Source organism: Homarus americanus, unplaced genomic scaffold (assembly GCF_018991925.1).
Source record: "Homarus americanus isolate GMGI-L3 unplaced genomic scaffold, GMGI_Hamer_2.0 scaffold1610, whole genome shotgun sequence".
Lineage (NCBI taxonomy): Eukaryota > Metazoa > Arthropoda > Malacostraca > Decapoda > Nephropidae > Homarus > Homarus americanus.
This window is the reverse complement of record NW_024723354.1, coordinates 1-12251: the sequence shown is the minus strand read 5'-3', so window position 1 is coordinate 12251 and position 12251 is coordinate 1. Positions and strand designations below refer to the sequence as shown.

At 40.8% G+C, this 12251-nt stretch overlaps 2 protein-coding genes across 2 annotated transcripts; both read right to left on the bottom strand.

The window, feature by feature from the left end:
• Positions 1-2911: 2911 nt before the first annotated feature.
• Positions 2912-3735, bottom strand: LOC121863425 (pro-resilin-like). Its single transcript, XM_042362087.1, has 3 exons — positions 3672-3735; positions 3465-3557; positions 2912-3266 (listed from the first exon to the last, which is right to left on the bottom strand). The coding sequence occupies exons 1-3, from the start codon at positions 3681-3683 to the stop codon at positions 3009-3011; spliced, it is 363 nt and encodes a 120-aa protein (XP_042218021.1). The 5' UTR covers positions 3684-3735; the 3' UTR covers positions 2912-3008.
• Positions 3736-7104: 3369 nt separating this feature from the next.
• LOC121863424 (pro-resilin-like) lies at positions 7105-7905 on the bottom strand. Its single transcript, XM_042362085.1, has 3 exons — positions 7861-7905; positions 7663-7755; positions 7105-7459 (listed from the first exon to the last, which is right to left on the bottom strand). Exons 1-3 carry the CDS (start codon positions 7870-7872, stop codon positions 7202-7204), a joined length of 363 nt encoding a protein of 120 aa, XP_042218019.1. The 5' UTR covers positions 7873-7905; the 3' UTR covers positions 7105-7201.
• Between the last annotated feature and the right edge of the window lie 4346 nt (positions 7906-12251).

Below are 12251 nucleotides of genomic sequence, written 5' to 3'. Positions count from 1 at the left end.
AAGAATCCGGATCTGTTTAATGCCGTACCCTCACTCCAGAGTAGGCTGTTCCATAGTCACTAGTTTACGGTGAAGTGATATCTTGGGACGCCCCGCTCTACCAGGACCCCATAATTATAAAGCCTCAATTATTGTTCTTCTCATTATCTCATTCAGGGTCAATCATACCATTTATCAGGGTTGTTTATCCGGATCTTTATATTAACGCCGTAATACGCCCTTCCTCTTTAAAGTATCTCAGGGTTGTTAATCCGGATCTTTATATTAACGCCGTAATACGCCCTTCCTCTTTAAAGTATCTCGGGGTTGTTAATCCGGATCTTTATATAAAATGCCGTAATATGCCCTTCCTCTTTCAAGTATCTCAGGGTTGTTAATCCGGATCTTTATATTAATGCCGTAATACGCCCTTCCTGTTTCAAGTCTCTTGTCCTTATCTAAGGATCTTCTCAGAAGAACAATATTCATAAGTGTAAGTTCCCTAGGTATAACTTGGGTAGTTTCCGGGACTTTCTGGTTATCCACTGCCGTGATATTTTCTAGGGTAATCCACTAATCTTATCTTTTTGACCATTAATTAATTTATCTAGGTTTTCTTAATGGCCACCTCAGGATTTGTTAAACTTGGTAGTCCTGAAGGAGTGGAAGAGCAAGATACCATTTCACATCATGAAGCATGTGGTGGATCGTGGAGAGGTTAATTTAGGACGTGCGGCTGAGCTGGCTGATGAGTACGCCTTGCTGGTGGAGTCACTGTGCCGTAGGGAACGTGGTACTTTCCGACATGTTAGGTCCTCCTCTGATGATAACCTTGGGGACGTGAGTGGTAGGTCGAAAGGTCCCACACCTACCCCCCCTGATGCAACCAAGCTTACTTGTTCTTACTGTAAAAACCCAGGCCATACGATCCAGACTTGTAAACACCCAAAGTGTCGAATTGCTAAAAGTAGTTCCCTGGATCCCAAATCCAAACCAATAGCAAACACCAATGTGGAAAGGCCCCATCAGGATCTCTTCTCTTCATTCACCTATGAGGGAAAAATTTCAATCATGGAGGGGTCTCGTTCTTTCCCTATTCGTATACTACGTGATACGGGCGCAGCACAATCTATCCTCCTGTTTAACGTCATTCCTGATATATCTACCGCATTTACTAATGAGAGTGTTCTAATTTCAGATCTCTCATCCCATTCTTCCTATCCTTTAGCTAAAGTGCACCTCCAATGTCCCTTGATTAATGGGGAAGTGCAAATAGCCATTAGGAAAGATCCAATGCCTGTGAGCGGCATTCATTTATTATTGGGTAATGACTTGGTAGGAGATCTAGTGGTTCCTAACATAAAGACAGTCGACTCTCGCTTACCTGTCAACTCCACCACTGACCTTAAAGAAACTATTCCTCATCTTTTCCCATCTTGTGCTGTCACCCGGTCACAGAGTGTGCGAAATGGGCCCTCTTCATTTGAAACCACCTCCAATATCTTACTACCCACAGAAGATCTGTACAATAAGACCATTAGTAAGGATGAGCTCATTACAGCCCAACAATCTGATCCATCTTTGTTCAAACAGGTGATCACCTCCTTCGCGCCCGCGCTACGGAGGTCTTTGGAGGGGGGGTGTGTTACGAACCCCTCCACCCAGCACTACGAACCACGCCATCTATTGTCTTGATCTACCTACCCAGCACCACGAGCAACGCCATCTAGGGACGAGACACGAGTATGACTCGTCTTAGTTACCACTCCGGGGTTTCTCTTCTCCATATCCTGGTTGTTGCGTCACCTCCTCAAAGTCTTCTTTGTCAGCTCCAATTCGAGGAGAGAGCACTTGGCTCTGGGAAGTGACCACAGGATCATCTATCCTCTAAACCTACGGTGCAGTGACTACCTACCGTCTTCTACAATACTCAGCCTTACTCATCAGCCATCTCAGCTCCTCACTTAAGTACTTGTATCTTGTATTGCCTCCCCCACGTCCACTTGCTTCAAAATTGTTTATGTTGTATTAATATGTATATACTGTTAATGTTTAGGTTAAGTGTGGTTAAGGGTAATTTATAAGCTGAATATTTTGTTTAGGGATTTATGGTACTTTATTATACACAACAAAAACTCGCATCCATTGTCTACCCTTTTATAGTCCGATTGTCTTTGTTTTTGTTGTTGTTGTTACCTGTTGGGATCTGGGTATACGTATAACTATATTCTAAATCCCCAACTCGTAACAATGAGCTAAATCTTTGATCTCACTTAATTAATTTATTAACTTTAAGGACGCAGCTACAAGGACTCGGACAAATAAAGATCTGAGTAGAGGAAAATTACACGTACAACCTGTGAGTATGTCTTCAACGCCCTTACTGTATATTCAGTTACTCACGCCCCTGGGTCAATTTATATGTGAGTCAAGAAGTCAGTGAGTTGGTGTCTTCGTAATGGTCATCAACCTAAGAATTGTTTGCATCATTTAATGCTGTTTACATGTGTTTCTTATTTTTCAGACACAATTACTGAGTTATTTATGCCTACCACATGGCATACTAATATTGCAGAACATCATCAATCCATAAATAAATATTTTTTATATGTTTTTTTTCATCGATTCTCTGAAGTATACAATTTCATTTCTTATATAACGATGAATAATGTGATATGAAATCAAACTGGGTTTTCAGAATGTCAATGTGCTCAGATGTATCTCTGAATGAAAGTTTGTAGTGTTGTGTAATTCAACTAGCTGGCAGGTGACATACTGTATGACTATGTTTTTAAGGCTAAACCTAAGTTCATATACATTTAAAATTTATTGAAATGAGATTATGATATGAATAAGGTCCACATGGACGATTTATTCCTGAATTGATGTACTTGTTATTGTTTGCTACAAGATAAGGATGATGAGATAGGGATCAATTTTTGTTTTATATATTTTATTGATATAATAAGTTAATCAGATTTATACATGTGGATTAGGAGACTTAAGTACTTAATGAGTCTTTGATTTGGTTAAGCATAGCCAGGGGTTGGCCTGTAGCTGGGAGAGGGCTGGTAGGCTGAGTACTGGGCTTCTCCCTGATATTCGACTTGTGCCACATAGCCGGAGTCGCCGTTCACGGTGTAAGTAACCCTCTGCAGACGACCGTCGGGAAGCTGAACGTAATAAGACCCCTGAGTGTCGTAACCATTGCGATCTTCGTTGTGGCCATAGTCGTTGCCGGAGTTCACGTCGTTCACTAACCAGTCAAAGTTGTACTGTGCAGGACCCTGAGTGAAAATTTCACACCATTAAAGGAAAGATTGCAGTATGTCTTAAAAATAAGTTCATGTTCTGAGGATTAATACATAGGTACAGTTCAGTAGCTGTGAAAGCAACTTTAGAATATTTCATACAATATTACAAATAAAACTCTTAGAACGATAACTTGTATTGACTAAGGGTTGCAAAACGTGTGTAAAACATACAGCAGGGGCGGGAGCACTGTAGGAGGGACGTGGGGGGGTGTAGGGGATATTGTCAGCTACAGCGACGACCACAAGGGCAGCGAGGACGTAAACCTGAAAAACCACCGAATCATAAAGTAATTCAAAGTAATTGTTTTTTTCTTTCTAATTTCACCTTAACGCACTTCACATGGCAGACAAGTTGTGTGTATTATATTTTTAGTTTACCGTAAGAGCCATGCTGAGGTGTGAGGGACGAGCGAGAATGATGTCCACTGATACTCGCGCCAGGTTTATATACTGGAGGCTCCACCCATCTTGTCATGACGCTTGATGTAAGGGGAAAGCAGCAGTGTCCTTGAGGCTCGTAAGTGACAACGGCACCTCATCACATAAACACCTCCCTGAGATGAACCATCAAAATACAATACGTGAAGAACTTTGTCACCTCTATTATCCTCCCAGAGTCCCAGAAGGTCATTGATCATGTTCTACTTAAAGAGGTTCTGTCCTAATACTTTCCTCATTAGTATTTTCGATTGTGTTTTACGTTATACTATATATTTTTGTCTGTGAAGAGCTTTTGCCATAGTTAATTTGAAATTGGGCTATTAAGAATAGTAATATTGTAGATAGATGAATGTCGTAAATAGGATTTCATTTCCATGCTCATTCAGAAGTGTTTGCTGGACCTAAACCAACATGAGTATACTGTAATTATTTTTGTGGTGTACAATCGGTCGTATGGTTATGTCCCATTATCTATTGCTAATCCGTATTGCTTACTTCTACTGTCTCACATCTTGAAGCCATACCTGCAATCCTCATAACCAACTTTCTGAAATTGATTTAGAAATTGTCAGGTAAAATTATAACACATCCAATCAGTAATACCACATTAAGGATGAATCTTGTGGATGTCATAGAGAGAAGTAATAATAAAGTTCGTATCCCAGGTTAATATCGTATCGAAAGCAAATGTGGCACATTTGGTTATCTCTCAAATATCTCATAATTGTTTTTTCGTTCGATATATTATTAAAATCGAAAAGATGATCATTCTGTTACAAGAGAAGAGATCTAGAACTTTTCCATTTACTTCAATTACGACATTTTGATCTGCGTTTTTTTTTCTTTTTTTATTGCGGGGAGTAGCCCACCCGGCACAGGTTATCGACCCACAACGGGTCCTCGGGGGCGAAAAAAAAAAGAGTAGAAATAAATAAAAAATGAAAAATGAAAAGTTTATATTATCTACACCACGAAGATAACGGAAAACCAACTTTTTGAAGTGAGGCAGATTGTACGAGTATGGAAACACAGAAGCCAGAGCATTCCACAGTTTGACTGTGTGAGGAAGAAAATGATGTATAATAACGAGTTATTCTAGTGTGACCGACATCCATAGACATAGAGTGGGCACCGCTGGCAAGACGAGTGTTACGAGCCCACCGCCTTACCGACGGTACACAGGATGCCAAATCTGCCGAACATTGCCCGTTAAAGTACCTGTAATAGGGAGCGAGTGAAGCAACATTGCGGCGAATAGAAAGGAAATAAAGATTATGAGCTAATGAGAAGAGTCAATAAGACGGAATGCCTTTGATTCCACCCTATCTAATATTTGGACAGAAGAAGAGCCACCCCAGATATGAGAGCAGTACTCGAAGTTAGGACGAATGACTCCCTCATAAACTTGAAGCAACTACTTAGATGTGAAGTAGCTACGGCATCTGGACAGTATTCCCAGCTTTCGGAAGGCAGCTTTAGCAATGTTATGGATGTATGGCTTCCATGACATATTAGAGGAAATGGTGAGGCCTAGCGTATCTATTTTAGAATTTGGCAGAATGATTGCGTCCTGAAATGTAATTGGTGGGAGATAATCGAATTTGGGAAGTGTAATTGGTAAATACTGAGTTTTATTACTAATGAATTTAACCAAGTTTTTACCTCCCCATTCGACGATGTTGCACAAATCCGTAATGATCGATGAAATGATATCAGCTCGAGAAACAGATCTAGTTTGAGAATTAGGGGGAAGGGAAAAAATGCGAAGAAGAGTGAAGAGTAGAATCATCAGCATAATAATGCATAGAATTAGTCGTAGTGTGAAGTGAATCATTGATAAAAACAAGTAAGACCGTAGGTGAAACAACAGAACCCTTTAGGACACCAGTATTGGTAGAGAAAGAGCGAGAGATCGATCCCTCGATAACTGCCATGGCTCGGTTCTCAAGGAAGCAATAAATTAGAGAACAGAGTGGGGGAGAGAAACCATAAGAAGGAAATTTATAAAGCAAAGACATGTGCCATATCCTGTCAAATGCTTTGGAGATGTCGAGCGCCACGACGAAAGTTTACCCATAATACCTAAGAGAAGATGACCAAAGATGGGTGCAGTAGGAGAGCAGATCACCAGAAGATCTCGCCTGGCGAAAGTCATACTGGTGATGCGACACAGAGAATGGCATGATGGATATGGTTCACTGAATATTAGTCATTCTGTACTCAAGGAAACGGGGTGACTGGCACTGCAATTAACAGCCCTTATTTCCCAAATTGCATATTTATCTACCTATCAGACCGACTGAACTGAACGCTTGTGGAGAACGCCGTTTGGCGTCGGATGATATAGTTCTGCCTGAAGGCCGTAGCAGAGTACAGCAGTGGCCGCTCTTGTTGCTGCAGAAGACGTAGAAAGTAATATTGTTGGGTCTTGCAGGTGCATTTGGTGTTGGAGGAGAATAGGCGCTCTCGTGAAAAAGGGTCTAAATTTAAGACTGGCTACTGACAAGACAAATTTTCTCATACTAGGCTGTGCAATAAAAAAGAATATATCGATGATCTATGGAAGAAGAATTAATGTTTTCATCGGTATACGGCAAAATAATTCAATTGTTAAGTAATGGTGAATTCTAGTCTCATGAACGTTAAGGACACATGTTGAGACCATTTTACAGTCCGGTGTTAGCATATATATAGAGATATAGTTTTAATCCATTTTCATGACTATGAGCTAAATCTTTGATCTCACTTAATTAATTTATTAAGTTAAAGGACGCAATTACAATGAATGAGAGAAATACAGCTCTGAGTAGAGGAAAATTACAAGTACAACCTGTGAGTATGCCCTCAACACCCTTACTGTATATTCAGTTACTTACGCCCCCGTGTCAGTTTATTTGCGAGTCAAGAAGTCAGTAAGTATTGTTTGCATCATTTAATGCTGTTTACATGTGTTTCTTATTTTTCATACACAATTATTGAGTTATTTATGCCTACCACATGGCATACTAATATTGCAGAACATCATCAATCCATAAATAAATATTTTTTATATATTTTTTTCATCGATTCTCTGAAGTATACAATTTCTTTTCTTATATAAAAAAAAATGTGATGGTGAATCAAACTGGGTTTTCAGAATGTCAATGTGCTCAGATGTATCTCTGAATGAAAGTATGTAATGTTGTGTAATTCAACTAGCTGGCTAGTGACATACTGTATGACTATGTTTTTAAGGCTAAACCTGAGTTCATATACATTTAAAATTTATTGAAATGAGATTATGATTTGGATAAGCTCCACATGGATGATTTATTCCTAAATTGATGTACTTATTGTTGTTTGCTACAAGATAAGGATGATGACACGGGGATCAATTTTTGTTTTATATATTTTATTGATATAATAAGTTAATCAGATTTATACATGTGCTTTAGGAGACTTAAGTACTTAATGAGTCTTTGATTTGGTTAAGCATAGCCAGGGGTTGGCCTGTAGCTGGGAGAAGGCTGGTAGGCTGAGTACTGTGCTTCTCCCTGATATTCGACTTGAGCCACATAGCCGGAGTCGCCGTTCACGGTGTAAGTAACCCTCTGCAGACGACCGTCGGGAAGTTGAACGTAATAAGATCCCTGAGTGTCGTAACCATTGCGATCTTCGTCATGGCCGTAGTCGTTGCCGGAGTTCACGTCGTTCACTGACCAGTCAAAGTTGTACTGTGCAGGACCCTGAGTGAAAATTTTACACCATTAAAGGTAAGATTGCAGTACTGTATGTCTTAAAAATAGGTTCATGTTCTGAGGATTAATGCATAGGTAGAGTTCAGTAGCTGTGAAAGCAACTTTAGAATATATCATACAATATTACAAATAGAAATCTTAGAGCGATAAATTATATTGACTAAGGGATGCAAAACGTGTGTAAAACATACAGCAGGGGCGGGAGCACTGTAGGAGGGACGTGGGGGGGTGTAGGGGATATTGTCAGCTACAGCGACGACCACAAGGGCAGCGAGGACGTAAACCTGAAAAACCACCGAATCATAAAGTAATTGTGCTTTTTCTTTCTAATTTCACCTTAACGCACTTCACATGGCAGACAAGTTGTGTGTATCATATTTTTAGTTTACCGTAAGAGCCATGCTGAGGTATGAGGGACGAGCGAGACTGATGTCCACTGATACTCCCGCCAGTTTTATATACTGGAGGCTCCACCCATCTTGTCATGACGATTGATGTAAGGGGAAAGCAGCAGTGTCCTTGAGGCTCGTAAGTGACAACGGCACCTCATCACATAAACACCTCCCTGAGATGAACCATCAAAATACAATACGTGAAGAACTTTGTCACTTCTATTATCCTCCCAGAGTCCCAGAAGGTCATTGGTCATGTTCTAGTTAAAGAGGTTCTGTCCTAATAATTTCCTCATTAGTATTTTCGATTGTCTTTTACGTTATACTATATATTTTTGTCTGTGAAGAGCTTTTGCCATAGATAATTTGAAATTGGGCTATTAAGAATAGTAATATTGTAGATAGATGAATGTCGTAATAGAATTTCATTTCCATGCTCATTCAGAAGTGTTTCCTGGACCTAAACCATCATGAGTATAATTATTTTTGTGGTGTACAATCGGTCGTTTTACTTATATCCCAATGTCTATTTCTAATCCGTATTGCTTCTTCGGCTGTCTCACATCCTGAAGCCGTACCTGCAATCCTCATAACCAACTTTCTTAAATTGATTTAGAAATTGTCAGGTAAAATTATAACACATCCAATCAGTAATACCACATTAAGGATGAATCTTGTGGATGTCATAGAGAGAAGTAATAATAAAGTTCGTATCCCAGGTTAATATCGTATCGAAAGCAAAAGTGGAGCGTTTGGTTATCGCTCAGATATCTCATAATTTATTTTTCGATGGATATATTATCAAAATCGAAAAGATCATCATTCTGTTACAAGAGAAGAGATCTAGAACTTTTCCATTTACTTCAATTACGACATTTTGTTGATCTGCGTTTTTTTTCTTTCTTTTTTTTTGCGGGGAGTAGCCCACCCTGCACAGGTTATCGACCCACAACGGGTCCTCGGGGGCGAAAAAAAAAGAGTAGAAATAAATAAAAAATGAAAAATGAAAAGTTTATATTATCTACACCACGAAGATAACGGAAAACCAACTTTTTGAAGTGAGGCAGATTGTACGAGTATGGAAACACAGAAGCCAGAGCACTCCACAGTTTGACTGTGTGAGGAAGAAAATGATGTATAATAACGAGTTATTCTAGTGTGACCGACATCCATAGACAAAGAGTGGGCACCGCTGGCAAGACGAGTGTTACGAGCCCACCGCCTTACCGACGGTACACAGGATGCCAAATTTGCCGAACAATGCCCGTTAAAGTACCTGTAATAGGGAGCGAGTGAAGCAACATTGCGGCGAATAGAAAGGAAAGAAAGATTATGAGCTAATGAGAAGAGTCAATAAGACGGAATGCCTTTGATTCCACCCTATCTAATATTTAGACAGAAGAAGAGCCACCCCAGATATGAGAGCAGTACTCGAAGTTAGGACGAATGACTCCCTCATAAACTTGAAGCAACTACTTAGATGTGAAGTAGCTACGGCATCTGGACAGTATTCCCAGCTTTCGGAAGGCAGCTTTAGCAATGTTATGGATGTATGGCTTCCATGACATATTAGAGGAAATGGTGAGGCCTAGCGTATCTATTTTAGAATTTGGCAGAATGAATGAGTCCTGAAATGTAATTGGTGTGAGATTATCTAATTTGGAAAGTGTAATTGGTAAATACTGAGTTTTATTACTAATGAATTTAACCAAGTTTGTACCTCCCCATTCGAAGATGTTGCACAGATCCGCAATGATAGATGAAATGATATCTGTATGTATATTATGTATGCTGTATTATATTTTATGTATGTATATTATGTATGTGCTCCATTTATGTACTATTTATTCAGCCTAGCTAGCAGTGTGTGGCAATGTATTTAAGATGTCCCACATGCTTAATTAATGTGCCTGGCGACGTATGGAAGCTGCTAATGTATCACTTGCCATACGTCGTCTATAGAGCAGTTGACAAGCAGATAGGTCGGAGAGCACTACTTCCCTCTGTGTACATATCTCTTATCCAGTAAATAGAACCTACAAAATCTATACAGGTGTTTGTGTTCGCTCCTGTATATTGAACTTATTACCCAGAACATTGAACATGGCACAGTGCTTACTTTTACTGGATAATTACGAGTGACAGTGCAAAGTTTGTGGAAAGCCGGCTTATGGACCCCTTGCCCTGTGTCAACCGCCGCCCGCCAACCCTCCTCGAAGAATTTAGCAACTTTGAGCAGTGTCAGTGACAGTGATTTTCTGTGAAGTGTTTAGTGCATTGTGTGTTTCGTGCCATACATGTGTGACCTTGTTCTAAAGGATTCCCAAGGTGTAAGGCATGTTCAGGGGATTTGTGGGGATTAGAGTTCAGTGCACCCTCCTCTGACCGCGTCCAGAGGGTAACTGGCGACTGACTGTGAGTCGCTGCCTCTCCCTCCTCTCCCTCCCAGCAAGACTGCTCCCACCCAGACGCGCGCACACACACATACATGTACTAACACTCACTGACCGCGGCGGCTCCCTTATATATATTTTATATATATAACCTACTTATCTGTGTGTTTAATTAATTTTTTGTCTGAAATCTTGTTGATACGACGGGCTGACCGGTCAACACTAATTTAAGACACAGTACACAGATGAAGTAGTTATGTCTCATGCCTTACGTAGCCGTGGACCCAACGCCCGGATGAGCCAGTCGGATGATAGCCCCGCAGAGATGGATGACCAGGCTGACCACGACGCTCCAGCTCCCACAACATTGCGCAGTAGGGTGTGTCATAGGAGGGAAGATCAGCTAAAACTAATGGCCCATCACTTTTTTGGTAGATTTTAGTGTATATAAACAGAAAATAATTTCAGTTTCAATATTTTGCAACCTTTTGCTAGGTAAATTTTAGCGTGAGTGCATTACAATTAAATAGTGAACATTGCTTTCTGACTTCATTCTTTAACAACCCAACTAACAATATTTTTTTCTGTTTCAGATTCTGATGCATTTATAAGTTGATAATATTTGCGATGGCTGCTTGTGTCAGGACGAGGAACCAAAAATCCAGCCATCTCAGTAACTATCTTGGGTCTGGGAGAGAGCTCCTGAAGTCGGAGTTGCCTACATTGAGAGATGCTTTGAGATACGGTGTTTTAATCAGGCAAATCAGTGAAAAGAACCAAAGAACTTACACAAACAAAGACATTGCCAGTGATATGACCAAAGCTGTCTTGGCACAGTACACTCCTGGCTAACGCTCAGTTCAAGCCTCCAGTCATAACAAGTCAGAAGAAGATTAGTGAGAAACTGCTAGCCAGTTGGGAAAAGGCAAAGAGATATCTCTTGGGAGGAAAAACACTGATTAGGACAGCTTTGCCAAGCAACTGGACCAGTTATTTGACATAATTACTTGTAAGTGCCCAATTGTTCTCTGTCCTGAGTTTGGATGCGATCGTGACTGTAAATCCGAGGCCCACATCTCCTGTATTTGCAAGCGTGAACTGAAATTCCTGTGATCGAACTGGCATTTGTCAAAGCACAGAGAGAGAAGACTGGCAGTATAGGGGCTCTCATGATTTCTAGCCAAGATATTCCGGAGTCCAAGAGACAGGAGGCTGCCACAGAGAGACAGAAGAGGAGAAGAGTTGCCGAGGAAAAGAGACTTGAGAAGGCCCAGGGTGAGGCAAAAAGGCCGATGATTGAGCCGAAGCTGATTCAGAGTTTAACATTCTCCCTGCTGATCCGAGGCCACCAGAGAATGGTGACTTTGTCCCCAACTCCAGAAAATAATGATCCCAAACCTTCCAGGCATAAGATTCGAAATAGGAAAGATATCCTGAGCATAGCTCTGGCCAGCATGCGACACCACACTGGTCTCAGAGAAACTGCAGAGATAGCAACAGCTGCCTGGATTGACGGTGGTTTGATAACACCTGATGATGTTCACCTGGTGATAGATCATAACAAAGTAAGGAGAGCTCAGGAGAAACTTGTCAGTAACCTAGAAGAGGAGTTTGATAAGGGAATAAGAGAAAATGGAATCAATTGTTTGTTCTTTGATGGGAGAAGGGATGACACTCAGCGTTCTCATGAAAGTTGGAGATTCTGACAAGTTTTCCCTGCCATGGTGAAGGAGAACACTACTCCTGCTGCAGTGAACTAGGAGGGAAGTATTTGTGGCATTTCACTCCAGAGAAAGATGACATCAGGAAACCAGCTGAGATAGTGGCAGATAACATTGTGAACTGGCTCAGAGAGAGGAACGTAGACCAGACCCTGCAGGCCATTGAAGGGGACAGCACCAACACGAACACAGGGTGGCAAGGGGGGGTCATACAGTGGATAGAGCGAAAGATTGGGAGGAAGCTGGTCTGGATTGTTTGTGACCTCTACACCAA

Bases quoted from the DNA above. Each gene is read 5' to 3' on its own strand.
- LOC121863425 (XM_042362087.1), bottom strand. The intron at 3,267-3,464 runs GTATGTTTTACA...ATTTTCACTCAG, and splicing joins ACAGTGCTCCCGCCCCTGCT to GGTCCTGCACAGTACAACTT.
- LOC121863424 (XM_042362085.1), bottom strand. The intron at 7,460-7,662 runs GTATGTTTTACA...ATTTTCACTCAG, and splicing joins ACAGTGCTCCCGCCCCTGCT to GGTCCTGCACAGTACAACTT.